This window comes from Wasmannia auropunctata, unplaced genomic scaffold, assembly GCF_000956235.1.
Source record: "Wasmannia auropunctata unplaced genomic scaffold, wasmannia.A_1.0 LD336026.1, whole genome shotgun sequence".
Classification (NCBI taxonomy): Eukaryota; Metazoa; Arthropoda; class Insecta; order Hymenoptera; family Formicidae; genus Wasmannia; species Wasmannia auropunctata.
The window spans coordinates 1,318,852-1,338,482 of record NW_012026864.1 but is presented as its reverse complement, the minus strand read 5'-3'; the positions used below and the strand labels follow the sequence as shown (position 1 = coordinate 1,338,482).

Here is a 19,631-nt window from a genome sequence, read left to right as displayed (position 1 = left end):
CTCTCTCTTGGCATATCGTCGATATGTTATATCCCTATCTTGTTCTTTACATAGTTCGTTTTACGTGGAATCGTTTAAAGAGGCGGTGTATCACGCGTATCCGTTCAGCTTACTTCAGTTTAATCGAAAAACTTGATATCAAGCGGAGTGATCAATTGATTGAACGGAGATATCGAGTGAACTGAGAATTCTTTCCAGATAAACGTAGCGATTTCCTTTTAACAAAACAATTGTTTGTCGACAATACATTGCATAAACATCTTCATGGTTTCTCTCTTATTAAATTTAAAATAATTAATTTTATCACTCGAGTAAATTATAATTACATTAGATACTATTATATCTAATTGTATCAAATTATGTATTATTATTATTATTATTATATTGTTAAATTATAATTCGATAAATATGTTATAAATCGATAATAATTTAATCAGACAGTTTACGAACATACCTATTTATCGGAAAAAGATTATGTTATATAATTGTCACAATTAAATTATGGTACGAAACGAATGTTGCAGGTAGGCTGAACGGATGCGAAGCGCGGACGCATCCCGTATTATATCCCGTTTCGTTTCGCAAACGCTACGTGTCATTGCACCTCTAGAAATAAGCATGTCCGTCGATCTCGCGTGCAATTCCATTTTGGCTTATTATTCCAACGACAAAATATATGTATATATATATATATTTTTTTTTTTAACTTCGCGTGCATATACGTACATCGTAATTAATGCGTATACACATACACAGGCAGGCACACTCATGCACAGACACGCGAATTGTGTTTAGCGGTAGCAGGCGAGGTGCGAAGTGTGTTATCGCGATGCCGCTACTTTGTATTTTACATTACCGTGTTTTACTAGTAAATTTTCGTAAGACGTTCGTCTCCCCTGCTGCGCTCTCTCTCTCTCTTTCATTCGCGAATAATGCACCCGCCGCGCGATAGGAGATTCGGTCGATCCTGTACAAAAGGTAGGCGAATTGACAGGAATCGAGAGGGATGCCTTCTGCGAGAAATTCACGATTTTTTTTGTCTTCCGGTATTATTTAACTGCGAAACCTCGCAGATTCAAGACGGCGTAATATCGCCGGAGAAACTACGTTTGCGAAATTTAAACGATTAACTGAACTAGTTGCAGAAGGAATTTCTTACTCGACTCCTCTTAATTTGCCTATGCAAAAAATATCCGGAGATTCTCTATCTGAACAGCCGATGAAATCCGAACGAGAATCACGCAACGAGCGTGATATCAGCGCAACACGAGAGACGTCGATGATCGATTTCTTTTTTTTTTTTTTTTTTAATTTCTTTCTTTTACGCTGAGGCCGTGGTATCGTTTTTTTTTTTTGCGTTTTCTCTTGATTTTTTTCTTCGCAGAGATATGTATACTACTGACGTGTCGCCCTCGCGCATCTGGCAGTTATCACCGTTATACGCTACGTTAATTAATCTGGCTACGTTACGGACCGTTCGCAGCCGAAGAACACCGTTAAGATCTAATTGTGAAATCTCTTCGTTAGCGATGGAAATTTGAAGTTATCTACGAAGCAGTTCGTGGAGTGCGTCGCCCTTCGTCCTCTTCAGCGTGTCATCAAGGCCCTCGTGAATGCAAGGGTGCGCGAGAAATCGTGCTTTTGATAAATCGCGTTGAGAAATCGATGCGATCTCGATTCCTCGAGAGGTACGGGGAGCGACGCGTCGGATTTCGTTGTACAATTCGGATAGCTACTTCGGAACAGGAAGAGGGTAGTATTCGATTGCTCGGGTGCAAAAGTCCTTTTTCGTTGGCGGCGTGAAGATATTGCGACGTGCCTCAATTGTCTGACGCGACTTAATTAGGCCGAAAGCCAGTATAACTGCGCGATAGGCTGAAAATCGAAACAGCGATCCTTTTTTGCTTCAGTGATTACTGCAGCCATCCCGTCGCGATCTTCTCGCGATCGGTATAGCTCGCAAAGAAAATTGACAATGACGGTTCGACTGGCGTCCGACCGACCGACCGGGGGGTGTAACGGAGCGGAGAGGAGTGAATCCTACGAACGGTCCGTGCGGCGCGACGACCCTTGCGGGTCGCTGGGGGAGGGTGGAATCTCGGATTATCGGGGTGCGACTCGAAGAACGACTATAGGCAGAATTAGGCTGTCGAGAGGGAGATACGAGGCGGTGCGATCGGGCACGATAGGAGCAGGCTCGGTGTCGCCAGTACGGCAGTCAGGAGGGACGCCAGTGGCAGTAGGGACGGCGTGCGGAGACTCTCGACGGAGTTGCACAGATCGTCGGTGCACGAGCAGTATTTGGCGCGCACATCGTGGGTGCCGCTCCTTGTAAGGCACTCGCCGTTGTCATTCTCCTCATCCGTGATGTAGCCGCAACCGCGGACGACCCTCACCTTGCCGTACACTGCAACAATAATGGAAACAAAAATTGTTGAAGTCCCTTTGTTTTTTTTTTCTCGTTGCTTAAGCGGCGTTTACAATGAGATTTATAAGACTTAAGATTTAAGAAAACTGACTAATCATAGTCGATTATTTATCTCACGTGAAAAGAATAATCGATTGTGATTGATCCATTTTCTTAAATCTTAAATCTCAATTAGTTTCATTGTAGACGCCCGCGCTTTAGAGATCCAAAATTATTTGGAGATTTTAATTTATTTAAACGTGCGATAACTCAAGTTTTAAATTTGTCCATCGATGATGGACAAATTCAATGGCAAATTCTTTGGCTGATTCAGATTACTTTCGTACGAAATTGCTCATAATAATTAATAATTTTCATCCAATTCCATTATAAACGACTTATCGAAGTCACAACATTGGAGTGACATTATTGCAATGTATTGCTTAATTGTAAAACAATATGAATGTAGGATGTCGCGAGTTCGTGAGCTGCAGATTAAAGCATCATCCAATTATTCTAATTTGTATAACTAGCATATTTATTGAATAACAATTGTTTTGATACGCGGCAAATCGATTACAGTGGCGAGCTGTTATTTGGAAAATTAATAATTTTAGATTAATTAAATGTAAGAATTAAATTAAAGGAAAAAATTAGTAAGTTGACAATTATATAAATAATTTTGACAAATATGAAACTTTCGAAATTTTCTGTTAGATGACGAAGTTTAAGTTGTCAAACTCGTCGAAACGAGCGGCCTCACCTTTTTGACTGATTTTTCGGCAAAGAGTAGGCTCCAAGTAGCTGAGGTGCTCCAGACGAGGCCGAAGGCTGCAGTTCACGACTCCCAAACTGTACGGATCGAATGGATCGCCACATCTGGGGTCGTACTCGCTGTTGCACTGGTAACATATTATCGCTTCACCTGAAATAATAAAAAAGAAAAGGAAATCGATCACCGATTTGCATTTGCCTCGGACTCGCAGAGAATTACATATAAGATTGGGTAAAAAATCCATTTCTGAATCTCGAAATCTCTATAGGTATTTCTAAGATTTCCGCGATATACTTGAGCAACGCGACTTAAACGGGGGGCAACTCGATCTTACTTGTATATTTATACAAGAGGGATTGCGGCGAACATTACGTGCATAACCGGCTAAGATTCTCTCTCTTTCCCTCGTTTTATGAATATTTTATAGAGGCTCGTATTTTAGAGAGTGAGAGACTTTGCGGGGCCGTGATTTCGCGACAGATTCAACCGACGTCAGCCGCGATGAAGATTAATTGGGGGAAAGGTGTCTGGTTCACGTCGTCTCGCCCTTCCACGACTGTGACGTAATAACGTGGCACGCGCGCCCGCTCGGTCGCATCCCACGGTTACGGAAACCAGGCTGATACGGCGCCAGCTGATATCGAACAGAGCCCAGACGAGACATAAGCGAAGACCTACACTCAGCTGTCTCGCAGATCGATATGAAGAAATCAAATTTTTCTTTTATGCAAACTGGAGAATTGGGGACAAATAAGAGAGAGAAAGAGAGAGTGTGGCGTCAAGTTCGTCACTTCACCCACCGCTGCAATTAACGTCGAGCGTGAACTCCCTAAGCAATTTTCGCTGTCTTATCAAATGACTCCCTCTTTTTCTTCATGCATCTTTTTTCGTCTTGTATTCTATTTTTTACTGCGTCACTCCTATTGTTATTTTACCCTATTGTTATTTACTCCTACTGTTATTTTTATAATATCTTTTTATATATTTCTTTTAGAGCAACATTTTTCAATAGTATTCTATTTTGTTTTTTCCAAAACAAAGTAGAATATTATTATTATATATTGTTACTCAATTTTCTGTTTATTTTAACAAATCTATTTGATATATCAAACATTATTAAAGTAGCGGCCTATGGGAATCAACACGGATGTTGGTGTGTGATAATTTTTTACGCGCAGTTTGTGTGTTGTTAGATACACACCAACATCCGTGTGATAATTTTTACAATATCTAACCTTTTTAATATATTTAATTTATTCCTGGGCTTATTTCTCTAAACTATTTATATACTCTGGATAATATATGAAATTTATATAAAAGAAATTTCTTTACGTTTTAATTATTTTTTTAAGATAAGATCGAATGCGTGCGTGTTGGAAAATGTTATCACAATAAATGAAACCCTAATTATAGTATAGTACTTGAATATATGAAAACAGTATTTCAGGAACCGAATTTTACTCTGACTGAATTCAATGAATTATACGATATACCTGATGATGGATAATTTGAGAGTGAAACGGCGCGATTTATTTCGTTTGCATGATGCAAATTTCATTTGCCCGCGAAATAAGGATAACATTTTTATGAATGGTCATTATGTGATATCGACGAGCGAAGGTTTATTCGTTGTTGAAATTGAATTGAAAGTATATATATTTTATATGCATTACTCAAATGAAATGCGCGCGTATGAAGGGAAAAATAGAAAAAATAGCATGTAGATATCAAGAAGATACTGGGTAGATAAATAATGAGAAAAAGTCTACGTTGCTATTAATTAAAATTTTGCCATGATATTTTCTCTAGATAAACAAATTAAATTTTCAGAGAGAGAGAGAAAGACCAGAGCACTTCAATTTCTGGATCTGAAGTTTTCTCAGAACATACAGTATAGGAGCGGAAAGAGATAATGCTAGAAAAATGTATTTTAAAAAGGAAAGAGGAAAAGTAAAAGAAGGGGGGGAAGGACAAGGGTAGACCAGCGAATCATTGTAGAGAAAAATAGAGCAGAAGTAACAAAGAGGCACAATGCCAACGTTACAAGAAAAGCGAGATAAACAAAAAACTATATATATTGAGAGTACACAGTGCAAAGCAAACGGGCTTGGAGGGAACGGGGATGGTAAAGTGAGTGGAAAGGGGCCGGAGAAGGAGAAAGTGGGTCGCTCGATAGCCCTCACGACGCCGGCTTTCGTATAGGCGCTACCCCTAAATTTCGACAAATTGTCGGATATAGCGGCGATTTCGTCCGCGATAATATATCCCGAACGGCGGATTGCCGATGCCAGGTGTAACATCGTATATCGGCAATTACTTCGATCGCGGCGCGGAGACAGGGGAAAAACTCCCGGATAACTCTCGCCGCGGGTTAACGCGCGTCAGCGCGATCGATCTTCGCGGTAATTCGCCGGTAGCAAACGTGTCTCTATCGCTGATGAGGATCTATACCATGTAACGCGATCGCGATTACGCGATCTGCGAAAGCTCAAGGGAGAGCGCGACGCGATTTCGAAATCCGAAATTTCGGAATCCGAAATCCGGCACGAAATCCGCACGAAATCCGAGACAGTTACGTCATCACCGCTTAACCAAGTTACGCCATTTCGCCCGGATACTTTCACCTTTCACCTTTGCGCCGGGAACGTTACGTCATCGACACACGCAGACGTTTCCCGGGGCTGAGGGAGATAACGTGACATCGCGACTTCTAATCTCTGTGCCCGTCCGTCGCGTCATCGCCGCGGGGAAGACAAATATATATATATATATATATATATCTATTGTGCACTCCCCGTGGCCGTTTCTCCTCCGGATTCGACTTTTCCTGCTGTCGCTCGGTCGCCGGATGCGGATGTTGTATCGACAACGTCGACGGGAGGGGAAACGATGGCGGTTTGAAGTACCGCCGATTCATTCGATCGAGGACGATCGAATTTAACGCGACGAAACCAGGCCGCCGCTGCCGCCACCTGAGACTTTAATTCTGAAGAAACTGCCGCCCGATTTTCAATTAAACGTGCCGTCGCATTGTAAATAATTGAGATAAAAATACGTGATGTAGCCACATTTTACATTTTTTTTTTTTTATATAAATGCAAACCTTCTATCATTCCAAAATAAAAGCTGTGGTTAAATAAATTATGGATGACACAATCAAATGAGATTATTTTATAATTTAGCTAAAGTCTCGACAAAGAGATCATTTCTTTCTTGACACGTCCTTGAGCGATTGGGCTTGAGAGAAACACGCCGGTGGTTTCGGATAAATTCGATCAACGGAGCGATGGTTATCGCGACATTTTTCTAGCGCGATAATAGGATACGATTTGATGCTCGTCTCCGCGATATTCGCTGCTCCGAAGAACCACAAGTGCTACCGTTGTAGGAATTCGCCGATCAGTGTCTTGCCGTAATACCGTAATATCATATATGATGCCAACATCGCTAAACATCGCTATTTTCTACACACAGAAAATTCATAGAAGAATGCAAAAACAATGGGAAGAAATGAATTATCCATAGATTATTTTTCATCAATCTACCCTGAAAAACAAATGAATTAAAATGAGAATCATTTCTCGGGGAAAACGAAAATATCTGGACGGGTCTCAATTCTAAGCGATTTATAAATGATGCAAGAGATTCGCGTCTCTTCTTGGTTCCCCGCGATAGCGCCTTCTAAGAGTTAAAATTAAACGAATGTAAAAATAAAAAAAATAAAAGAAATTGGAACCAATCTTAAATTTCGAGCATTAAAAATTTATAACTTTGCGACTAGTTCATTTTAAGTGACCTAATTTTCTGACTGACGTGTACTAGTAGTGTATACCGAGGTATTTGTGTAACGATTCCCGCGGTCACAAAAATATATTTTACAAGTTTCATTCATGCAATTAACTCGATAACGCTGGCCGAGGTTGTTTGCAAGTTACAACAACTAAATCCGCCTGCACGGTCAATGAATAATTGAACTTGCATGCAAGATATAACTAAAAAAAGACTTTAATTCGCCCGAGACGGTAAAATTTAGATAAAATATCGATAACGCGCATTGCAAAAAGAACTTCTCTGAAGCAAAAACAAATCTTGTTTTACAATCGGAATCATTGAAGATTATAGACTTCCATTTTCACCGAAACTGATTTCCTTCTATACAATAGTAAAACTTTTTAAAACTTATATACAACATATTTTTACTTTTACGCGATTCCTAGAACATTAGATAGAGGTCTAAAAAATTTCGAGATTGATGAAAAACTTCGAAAAAGAGGGATTTAATATCCACTCGATATTAATTTAATTCGCAAAGGGTTAAACGTCGTCTAAACTTTTATGTCCGAGGCTTTTACGACCCCCCACGATAACGTCTCGGCGGCTCATTTACGCGGCGATAACTTTCCCTGCCATCACCTCTACGCCGCATTGCGCTCGTGATGTATACGACTCCTTTCCTAACTCCTATATCCTGAATAAAGTACACGAGGCCGTATTATCGATCGTTCCTAAAGCTTTCGGACGGGGGAGCAACGTTCAGAAGTGTTCAATTTAGTCCGATTTATATCAAGTATATTGAGTTTCTTTCGCCCCATTAAGTCCACGCGCGGAAGGGCGCGGGGCGCCTTCACTTCGAACCTCTCGCTTCGAATTTCCTTACTGAAAGTTCCAAGTGCCTATTGAAAACCGTGTACATTTTCCCGGGGAAAACGTCGGCAGTCGGATAAACTCCACTCTAAACGTTTGTCGAAACAAACAATCTCCTATATTTCCCCGGGAAAATGCTGCGCATTGGAAACTAACGCAAGTTGGACGTGACATAGAACTGTCGCAAGGACGTCATTCTATTATATATACATGTACGAGCATCTTTAAGTGCCTTATTTCCAACAACTTTTAGCGTTATTCAGGAAAGTTCGAATCCACTCGATCTTTGCGAAAATTCGAAAATTAAATTTCCGTGAATGAGACGATGACGTACAAGAGAGGCGAACTACCCTTACAAGAGCATTTAAAATGCTTGCGTGTTTTACTAAATAATGAGCTGTGTGTGCTAAAGCTGTTGATGCAATTATAATAAACTTTCAAGTGATATACATATATTTGTAATGTATTAATGTTACTTAGAATAGCATATACTGTTATAAGCAATTTTCTGAAAAAAAAAAAAAAGCAAAAGTATGTAAAAATAAAAATGTATTTCTCAAAGGGTTTTGTCTCTTAAAATATGCTTTCTTTCCAGCCTCAAAGAATCGTTAATTGTATTAGTTTACCCTACATTTCGATACCATGTACCGTCGTGAAACATAAAAGGAAACGAGCGGATAATTATATTTCATTTAAAACTAAGGAAACGGATGCACAGCGAGATAAAAGTGGGAAATATATCTTCCTCCGTAATCGCGCGAATTTCGATTGAGATCGCCCAAGGATCGAGCGGACCCAAGGATACTCTCAATCGCGGTGCTCGCAATCGTGTCCGCTCCGCGTCAAAAAGATCGATCGCCCCCCGCCGCGCGATTGCCGTCGAGCGATCGGCAACTCACCGCGATCGAAAGTGGCCGCCAGGACGAGGAGGACGAGGCCGATGATCGGCGCGGCTTGGTACGCGATCATGGTCGTGATCGCGATCGCCGGATACCATGTGCTCGTGGCTCGTGCTCGGCGTGGGCCTAATCGTGCCGCGGCGTCGTCATCCGCGACTCGCGTCGCATGAATGAGAATGGTGCTCCCGTCGCCGTCGCCGTCGTCGCCGTCGCCGGGGAAAGGATCGGACAGTGCGTGAATGTACGCGTTCGCTTCTCGCCGTCGTCGTCGTCGTCGTCGTCGTCGACGTCGTTGTCGTCGTCGTCGTCGTCGTCGCGGTCCTCGTAATACTAGCGACAGCAGTCGTCGTCGCCGCCTCCCGGCCGGGGGTGAGAGCGCGCGACTCTCTCGCACTCTCCGTTCCCTTCTCAGGGAACCGTTCTCATCGGGTCGCGCGCCGCGTTCGCCACCACCTCCTCGCCCGGACGCATAGCAACCGACTGACCGCGGGCGCGCGTTACGCGACCGAGTTACCGAGTTCCTCTCTCGCTCGGGCACTCTATATCCGCACGCTATGCGGCAGATACCCACCCCCTCGAACTCCCGCGCCGCGCCGGTGCATTCGTCGATGCTCGTGCACGCGCCGCGTTTTCCTTTTCTCTCCCTCCTCGCGCGCCCTCCTCGACCCTCGTATAGTGGATGCGCACCCCCGCGTATAACAGCGATCGCGCCGGCGAACGCCTCCTCTCCGCATCGACGTTATTAAAAATGCTATATAGATTCGCCGCGATACACTTACGTTCGATCACTGGAGGCCTCGCGTCGAGGGGGTAGATTCGCGATACAGCAACACTTTCTGTCCTTCTACGATATCGTTACACAACGCAAATGTTATATCGTGCATGCCTGAATTAAAAGTGGACAATCATATCGGAAGATCCTAAAAATATATATCATATATTGGTAAAATTTTATATCAACTCCAGTTTTCATATATTAATTAATAAATTCCATATTAAGTAATAGCAATAATGCGAAGATTAGCAGAAAAATTTTAAAGAGAACACGACGTTTCCGATTTAAATATGTAATTTGAAAAACTACATAATATATCATCTTTCTTTTTCAAATCTTCTAGCGTTCTTTTACACAGCTGATTGCTTATAATTTAAATTTTGTTATGTATTTATAATTATACATGCGGCCCCCGCCTGCATCTTTAATAATACGTTACGGTTTCTGTTTATTGTTAGAACTCGGTACTTCAAATTGTTTGCCACGTTCGCGCCACGTAGTGTCCTATATTTCGCGATTCTTGTTTATTTTTACTAAAAAAAAATTATATAGACTTTGTGGAAAGAGAAGAACAACGTGTTGTATCGTGTTCTGGCTCGATCAGAGAAAACAAAAACAGTTCTGTCAACCAACATGATACATAATTCTAAAATTTAAATATTTTATTCTCGAATGTGATTGATTCTTTAAACTTTTAAATTCAACCAATATCGTGCGCGTCGAAGGTTTAAAGATTATTGTATGTTTACATCTTTTTACGTTCAAAAGAACATCATTAATGCATTTTATTGAATATTTTAATCGTGTTGCTCCGAAAATTTTTTCACTTACATTAAAACGAAATAAATATTTGGACGTACAAGAGAGAGAGAGAGTGAGAGTGAGAGAGAGAGAGAGAGAGAGAGAGAGAGAGAGTAAGATTACCGCGCTCGCTAATTCTTTGTTAAAATTGATTTCTTCATTCGGATTTTGTAGCAAAGAACTAAAAAGCAAAAACCTGCAATCGTATTAAAAAATCACTGACAATGAGCGCTCGCTAATCCGCTTCATCCGCTAAACGCGTCCACAGAACGCGTCCATTCTGCTGCGCAAGCTAAGCTAACAACCAGAGAGGTCAGAGGATCCGAGAGCGGACATGCCGGCTGTAACGCCCTCTGAAGAAGTGGATCCAAATTACGTAGCAAAATCCAGATTTCTGCACAATTTGTCTGGTAACACAAATAGACTCTTTTTTCATCGACTCGACTAGGGAATGACGGCCTAGTGTATTTCCGTAGGTCCACGCCACACACACACTAGTTTCCGTCGCGTTGGCAGCAGTTGTCGACGATTGACATTAAAAGGGGGAAGTGGGAATTGGCCAACAAACGGAGAACCTGTTGTTCGCGAACGTGGAAGCGGGGAATGTAGACGCGCGCCGTGAACGTGAATGCCATCATGAACGCCAAAAGAAATCCGCAGCATGTGTCGAATTTGTACAGCAACGGAGGTAATCCCGGTAAGTTTGCGCCTCGCGTCCCCCGCGATATTATCGCCGAATAATCGTACGCGCGCGCGCGCCTGTGCTGATGCGGGGAAAAACGCGCGTACATACCTATATACGCGATGCGCCCGTGTTGGATAGTAAACTGAAAAACCGTCTGCTGGGGCGTCTTTATGGCGTCTGCTATTAACACGAAAACAATTTTTCCGCGACGTATGTCAAGCCGTTCCCGTGGTGTTGCTCCGTTTTAGATGGATCAACGCCGTCCGACGCAAATCGCATGGATTTCAGTTTTTCGAAATATACATTACTGAAATACACTGTTTTTTTTTTTAAGATGCGAACCTTAAAATTGTTTTAATTACTGACGTCGGGAAGGAACTCCACATTGATAGTGGAGTTATCGAAGAGAGAATTATATATTTTTTCTTATTTTACATATTTTTTCCCCTTTAGAACGTAAAATATGTATATATGTGAAGCAAAATCTATAATTGACAAAAAATATTTTATATTGTAATTATATTTAGTCATCATTAACGCTAACATGACATAGTATTTTGAAAATACATCGGAAAAGGGTTTATTTTTTCCTCAGAAAATTTAACTTTTTTTTTAATAGAAAATAAATGCATTTAACGAGATAAATATATTAGGTATATAAGATATAAGGTATACGGTAGACCTTGTAGCTTATAATATACTTAATAATATAAGATATATAATAATCGAGAATGATAATAGTAAAAATGTTTACAGGTACCATAGGAAGGGACAGTCCATCGGCACTGTTGGAAGTACTTGCGGAGGTTGCGTCTCAAACGTTACATTCGGAAAAGAAACATATTAATTCGATGCTAACGTTGCAATTCAAACCTAAAGCTGCGAGTATGAAGCGAAAAGAAACGTGCTTTACCGTATCTCAGCTCGCGTCGATGCCTGTTTCACACCTTGTTAAGCAATTTGCCGTTTTTACAAGCGACGAGCTCAAAAGACAATATTCTTACACTTGTGCATTAGTGCCTGGTTGCCAGCAGAAATATACTAGTTTTGCTAGTGAAGAAAAGGCGAGAGCGTCCATTAAAAATCACCTAGAGGAGCATTTAGAACAGCTAAAAGCAGATAAAGATACTTGTATGTATCAACAAACTTGTTACTATCTCGTGGTATTTTTTTTTTTTTTTTTTTCAAGCAACACGAATAAAATATTCAATAAAATGTATTCATGATGTTTTTTTGAACGTAAAAAGATGTAAACATACAATCTTTAAACTTCCGGCGCGCACGATTGATTTTGTCTTTAGTATTATATTTAAAAATCTATTAAAATCTATTAAATTTTCTTTTTCACAATTTAATTTTACATATAAATGCTAATTCTGAAAAAACTTAGATGCAATAAATCACATCTGTGTATTTGTTAAAAGAATCCTGTTTTTCATGTCGTTACAGATGATACATTTACAGCGAAGAGTATAAACCATAAGAATTTCAAGACTAATCTACAAAATAAGAAAAGTCGGATGCAGCAGATAAAGAAACCTCAAGAAGCGTTGAATAAGGAGAATAAAGATGTGATATTGGAAAAGTCCAATTATTTACGTAAAATATTTTTAAATGATATTAATATTAAAGAGAGCGAGAAGAAATGCTTCCAGAAATCTGAAAGTAAGGAAGCGTCTGAATTAAGGAATTCTGAACAAGTAGATATTAAGGTACTCGGCGATCATAGTTATTCTGAACGATTAGATGACAAGATGCCTAATAGGAGAGAAACGTCTCTCAGTAATGATGATACAATAGAAGAAGAAAATGTGAGTAAATAAAGAATCTACACAACAGTATGCAATTAGGGAAACTAGGGAAACATTACATTTGATACACGTATTAAATTTTACAAATATATAAACATATATATTTTTTTTTTATTTTCAGATTGTGTTGATGGTTGTTGGTACTGATAGTGTACATATGAAAGAGTATTCTCATGTCCACCAGAAATTAGCTGAAAATTGTCAAGATTCTAATATCATTTATTCACCAGGTGTGTTTTAACTTAATCTATAATTATAAAATAAAATACAACCTCACGTGTTGTAATTAATATTACAGAGATGAATTATTATTATGCTAAAGTGAAGTTGTGTACAACACATGTAAATTTCTAAATATTATATTAACGTATGTATAAACTTTTATGATCCAGATAAGACTCAAATCAGCATGGAGTCAACCATCGAGATATCCACGACTACCAAGCCTAAAGGGAAAGCGAAGTTCATTGGCACGAGCAAGGAAGAGAGGGAGATGGCACTAGCGTATATAGAACGTATCAAAAAGAAGGGTAATCCTACAGGGAACAATCTTCAGTGTCGCATCTGCGACCCACCTCGTAGTTTCACAGCGCCTACAACTTTAGTGTCTCATTATCGGAGCCACGCCGGGATAAAGCCGTACGAGTGTCGGATATGCAAAGCGGTTTTCACGAGACGGCACAGCTTGAAATACCATATGTTGATTCATCAAAATCAGACGCGCTTTACGTGCACGGATTGTGGAAAGAAGTTCAGGCATCCGTCTCATTTTAGGGAGCATCAACGTAGGCACACTGGAGAAGCACCGTTCGAGTGTAACGACTGTGGGCAACGGTTAGTAAAATTATTGATTAAAAATTCAGAATTGTATTTATGAAATTATGTAAATAGTAATATATTTTATACAGATTTTTTATAGTTCATTTTCATAAGTTTAAAACACAAAAATTAAATTTTCAAATTACATCATTTAATTTCAACTTTCATTTCTGATTGATTCAAATTTCATTTCTTTTTGATTCAAATATTTCATCTTTGTGATCCAATTTCCAAAGAAGCGGATCAATTGATATTGATAGCTTTTTCATTGTACAACATTTATATTTTATTTTTTGTACCAGGTTCAAAACCAGAAATACTTATAAACGTCATTTAAAAACACGTCACAATAAAATTCTTACTACATGTGGCGAGGTTTTGCATCCTCCGGAAGAAGACCTTCAAAAAGTTCTGACTAATCGAAAGAGGAAGGATTGCTCTCCAGAAGCCGCAATGAATGCCGACAACGTCGCGTCCAATGCGATCGTGAATTCGTTCGAAAACCATGACGAAACGCAAATTATTACAAACACGGTAGAGGAGTATGTTCTGAAAGAGGATATTGATAGCAACAGAAATTGGGAGGCAAACGATGTAATACAAATCGATAAATTTGGGAGTTTCGAGATTTGCTCGGAGTCTCAATTGAATAAGACTGATGGTATAGAGACTGAAATAGCTGTAGATTGTAAATATCTTGACAGGGAGAGCAGCAATGCGGAATGCACTGACGGTATAGAGGACGGCCTGCTGCAATTAAAAATCCTTTTTACGATAATTTAAGAGTAACTGACAATGACGAGAATCACGTTGTCTATCAGCACGACATTGAGGATCAGATTTATGAGTGTAGTAATGAAGTAAACTGCGAAGTAAATTGTAACAGTGAACCGTCGAAGGGAGAAAGCGAGCAAGGTGTGGACGAAGATGTGATGGAGCACGAAGTAAGTACCGATTTTCCGGAAGAGCAAGACGGAGGCAATTTGCATGTGTTGCAAGAATCTACGCACGATTATCATAAGAAGATATGCAATGGTGATACGCAAGAAAACGAAAGCGTAGCGTATAGGAATTTAAGGACGGCGCAAACGGAAGCTACAAGTTCCAATGACGATGATCAAAAGAACGAAAATGAAAAATTCGATGTACATGTCATCGTGCGGGACGATGTCGCGAGCGAAAAATCGATTAAATACAATACTTTTGATACTGAAAATAAAGAACATCCGGGAAATAGCATCTTCTGCGCGCAGGTTATATATAATATTGATATTTTGCAAGCGTTCGGCGAAGCCGGCGACGGGATCACTACGGAAAATCAAAATAACGTGCTGCAAGAGAGCGAGTGCGTGATTCAGTCCGTCGCGACCGATGTGGTGGAAATTGTAAATGTTCTTACGAAAGATTCTGATGAGGCAAGTCAGGCGGCCGATCAACGGCAAAGTCATCAGTATTTATACGTCCGTTCCGAACAGTTAAGTAAATTAATCGCTCAGAATAAATACGTAACCATACCGCTGCATCAGTTCAAGCTGTGCCGCGATCACGGATTGCAGGCGAAAGTGGACAATCAGCGGTCGATATACATCATAAACGAGGACATACGAACGATTATGCAAGTTGAGAGGCAAAACGCGATTCTAGTTTTATCTAGTGATAGCTGCAAGAGTAGCATTTTTCAAATTGACAAGAATAGCATTATCGTCAAAGCTCTAAAGAGATAGATTGGTGTGTGCAAAAGTAATAATATTTGTATAATAAGATGTGTAAAGTTTAACGTTGAATCACATTCAGAATATATTTTGTAACATAGCGATGCGCTGACACAGTCGATTTGAGATACATATGCAATAATCTTTGTAATATATAATAATCTTAGGGAGAACTAATAATACACAATATAAACGCTACATATTCTTGCTTGTATAAATATCTAGAAAGCAAAACCAAATAGACGTAATCGTGTTTCTCATTTTTTACTATGAGATATAATTAATTAGGGGATATAATTAACTTAAGGAGAAGGAAGTAAACGGACTAACGGAAATGTCCTTGTCAATTTGACAGACGATGCATGGTATTATTATTGTAAGCAATGAAAATTAATAGGGCGCTGGCATTTGTTTTACTGATTGTAAGAAATTATATATATATATATATATTTTTTTTTTAATATGTTATCAGCTTGTATATTGAGTGCGATAATTACCTGCATTTATTAAGTTTTGAAAGTATTCAAAATTCAATTTTTGCAATCTTCATAATTTTCATTCTTGACATGTACGGAAAATAAATAGTTTCACATCTATTACTTTTATTAGATACGATCCTATAAACTAGTATTTATAAACACTTATGAAAGAAATATCATGAAAATATAGTAAAGTGCCAAATGTAAGAAAGTATGTTACATGTTAAAATTACAATTATAATCTTAATATTATTTCATACAAAATTTCCTATTTTTTAAAGATTGTAGAGAGTCATAGATGTGTTACTACATAATCAATTTTTATAACGATTCTATTGAAGCTTTTTAATGTTTATCTCTGCTGTCATGGATTACTATTTTAAAAAATATCTTTTTATATACAGATCACGTGAAATAATAACACGTTTGTGATTTCGTAAGCAATTATATTTTACACTATATTCAGTATAGTAAATTGCAGATATAATTCGCCGTATGATGCGATTCGAGAACAGAATTCAGTTTGCATTGAACAGATTGTTCGTGAATTGTGTAATGTGTAGCGTACTTTGAATGTCATAGCTTCCTGCATTTCTTTTTGACAACGGTTTTCTTGGCTAGTTTATTTCCAAAAAAGAATTATATCATACATCTGTCGCAATAAATTATTAAGTTACGAATATTCGAGAATCCACACATCAAGTCAATAACTGTCTACACACTAAATGCAAATAAGTTACAAATCATATTTTCCATCTAATTTATGAATTTTTTCAAATTTTTTAAATATAAAATGTATGAATATAAATCTATTTTCTAGTTATCTATATAAAATCTATGTCCGGGTCGTTCCGAGATTTAATTGACTGCAATCCAGTTAGAAATATATATTCAATTAATTCTGTTTTCATAAAAAATAAAACGCATAGCTAAGACACTGTGTTGCATCATGCAGTTAACTTAATAAAATAACGTAAATAAAACCGTCATTATTATAATAGCGTGGCTTTGATAAAAACTTTAATAATGGCATTTTAACTTTGCCAACGAAGTATTCTATAAAATTCATATTGAAATTGAAAAAAAAAGTTTATACTTTTACAACACAGTGACTTAAATTTTACAATGTCTCATGCCTCTTTAGTTTCAGCTTTTGTCTTTTTCTGAGCATTAAGCGCCCGAGGGTTTATAACTCTCCGATTAGATTTCTTAGGAGGAGCCATGGCCTGCACCATTGCATTTAAAAATTTCATCTTTTTTTCATCTTCCATCATATTATTGATGGACACTGGATCCAAGACCGCATATACACCCATTGCCTCAGTGTCAGACATATCAGCTGTTTCTGTTTCTAACATATCACATATTTTTGATGAGACTGTTTGTCGAACTCTCTCCTTCATCTCTTGTAGCGACATCTTTAACTAGTCAAATTAAGAATCCGTCACACAGTCTTTCCTTGGCGATACAGAATATCTTCTAATCGAGCGCTGATTCCTTCAGTTATGCCACACAGTCAAGTATTGGTTTCCTATCCTAGTAAGCTCGTCTAAAGAACTTCTGACGTTTTAGCCTGCATAGAGATTTCGTTCAATGATGTATGTAAAATGTGCACTGCTCACTTAGATCTGCAAGCACAATAAATTTAAGACTCTTTGACACTTATGCTAAAATTTGTTGAATAAATTTGTGAGAAATACCATACTTCTAAAAAGACTGTCTCTGTTTTAGGTACAGATATTATATCCAAGTTCTAAGTAGTCGTCTCTGGAAAACTCGAGCAATAGTTTTCTCTCTCAGGTCTACTCCTTAGACTTGGCTCTGTAATCACAAAATATTTGGGATTGTACAGCGTCATGTATACTAATTTTGTCTACCGTTACTTCCCAAAAATTTCCAAAAACAAAGTTAATTGGACATCCCTAATTTATCTGGAGTAAATTTAAACTCGGAACTTTCTCGACATAGTACAAGTGATTCAAATCAATTCGCAACACTTTTTGCATAAACAATGTAATAAAAATCATTGATGTACCTATATGTGATTAATGTATATGTACATACAGAATGCGGTAAAAACAATGATATAACTGAAGTTATTTTTCTCATAAAGTAAGAAAATTGAAACTTTATACGTTTTCTCGAGAAAATCGTTTTAAAATCTGTCACGGTCTGTCACATTACATTACTAGTTACATTGTTTCGTTATCGTTTTCACAATTTCTCACACTGTCAATAATTCGCAAATTTAATTCTTTGACAAACATATCAATAATATTAACAAATAATGCATTTATATATTGTAAACAAATAATTTTTAATATTAAGATAATGAATTTGACGAATGTAATTACAATAGTTAAGACACTAATTAACAAGATAGATCATATCCATTATACAATTATCTAAAAACATTAATATTATAGTATAAAGGGTGCCTTCTCAATGAAATAGAAATAAGATTATAAATAAATACGGTAGCTAATAACATAAAATATTTATGAGAGTTACAATACCGTATTGATAAAAGATAAGAAAAATAAATAATCTCTGTATAATCTTCTATAAAATTATTTGCATTAATTGTAATCAGTCTTTATTACAAATATATAATATTGTAGACATTTCGACAGGGAAAGAGAGCATATGTGAGGCAAATTAATCAAGAACGTTCGTTCTCGCGGAGATATACAATTTCGCATCTCGATCATGATTAACATATATATATTATAATAAATAACAGCGCTTTGAAACCGCGAGCCTAATTCGCGCCGCAAGTCTATCGACTATGTAAAGAAATAACTTTGCTTACATAATGTATTTTTCTACGTATATTTTGTACTTACGAATAAATTTCTAAAAATATTCCGCATGGATTATTCCGATTACCTACTGCATAGTTTAAATCGGAAGCTACATGTAAATGATATTACAATAGATATAAGTTCCTTTTACTCATTTCATAAATTATTTCTTATTTTATAGAATTTTACGAGATGGTCAATGTAATGCGAGTTTTTAATTGTTTTTTATCATGCACAAAAGTGTAACAATTATTTTCTCTTTATTTGTAATTATCGCTCATGTTAGTAAGATGATATTTTCGTATACGATATTGGTACAAATAAGTATTCAATATGACACAATATTGAAGAGATAATGTAACATACTTGGAAAATGCTTGTCCTTTCGCTTACGTCGTCTCGGTAGATTATATTATAGAATTGTATTATCACTTTCTCTCGTGAGATCTTTCGGATTCGGAATCCTTCACTCACTCGGATCTAGTCGACAACGCAATGGCTCGAAAAAACAATTGAAGGAGCAAAAGAATAAAAGTGAATCAGACAAAAAAGAATCGAACAAAAGAAAAATCTTTTGTTCGATTCTTTTTTGTCTGATTCACTTTTATTCTTTTAAAAATCTTATAATGCCATCTATCTGCTATCCTATTCATTTATACATTCATACTATATGTACTAATATTTCATGTCGATGTAATATTTTCTCATAAAAATAATTTAAAGTATATATAATTTTTTTAATTAAATATCTTTAAGTAAAAAGAAGTTTCAACATTTTTTTATCTGGTTCGATACGATTATATCTTTACGAAAAAAAATTATGTATATTTAAGAACAAGAACTATAATAGCAAGCTAAAAATAATCTTGTCAATTCAATTATAATAATGTTAACCAATGCGTCATACTCTTGTTCTAATTAAATTGTTATTGGTTTCATTGATTAATTGTTATTGAATTATTTTCAATTAGACTGTTATTAACGGTACTATTACATCTTTTAATTATTGTTTCCATGTAT

The 19,631-nt window shown here is 37.6% G+C and overlaps 2 protein-coding genes and 1 long non-coding RNA gene across 3 annotated transcripts; 1 reads left to right on the top strand and 2 right to left on the bottom strand.

The window, feature by feature from the left end:
- Positions 1-441: 441 nt before the first annotated feature.
- On the bottom strand, positions 442-9,236 carry LOC105452727. Its single transcript, XM_011694095.1, has 3 exons — positions 8,726-9,236; positions 3,171-3,332; positions 442-2,407 (listed from the first exon to the last, which is right to left on the bottom strand). The coding sequence occupies exons 1-3, from the start codon at positions 8,793-8,795 to the stop codon at positions 2,142-2,144; spliced, it is 498 nt and encodes a 165-aa protein (XP_011692397.1). The 5' UTR covers positions 8,796-9,236; the 3' UTR covers positions 442-2,141.
- A 1,590-nt stretch (positions 9,237-10,826) lies between these two features.
- LOC105452726 lies at positions 10,827-15,924 on the top strand. The gene is given in 7 exon segments (XM_011694094.1): positions 10,827-10,998; positions 11,743-12,117; positions 12,436-12,797; positions 12,919-13,027; positions 13,190-13,631; positions 13,919-14,370; positions 14,373-15,924. Coding segments are annotated over 7 exon segments (2,769 nt in total). The 5' UTR covers positions 10,827-10,937; the 3' UTR covers positions 15,341-15,924.
- A 312-nt stretch (positions 15,925-16,236) lies between these two features.
- Positions 16,237-19,142, bottom strand: LOC105452725. Its single transcript, XR_974772.1, has 3 exons — positions 18,978-19,142; positions 17,513-17,628; positions 16,237-17,435 (listed from the first exon to the last, which is right to left on the bottom strand). It is a non-coding gene; the product is annotated as an uncharacterized LOC105452725 (long non-coding RNA).
- Between the last annotated feature and the right edge of the window lie 489 nt (positions 19,143-19,631).

Bases quoted from the DNA above. Each gene is read 5' to 3' on its own strand.
- LOC105452727 (XM_011694095.1), bottom strand. From the start codon at position 8,795: ATGATCGCGTACCAAGCCGCGCCGATCATCGGCCTCGTCCTCCTCGTC. The intron at 3,333-8,725 runs GTGAGTTGCCGA...TTATTATTTCAG, and splicing joins GGCGGCCACTTTCGATCGCG to GTGAAGCGATAATATGTTAC. The intron at 2,408-3,170 runs GTGAGGCCGCTC...TTATTGTTGCAG, and splicing joins CCGAAAAATCAGTCAAAAAG to TGTACGGCAAGGTGAGGGTC.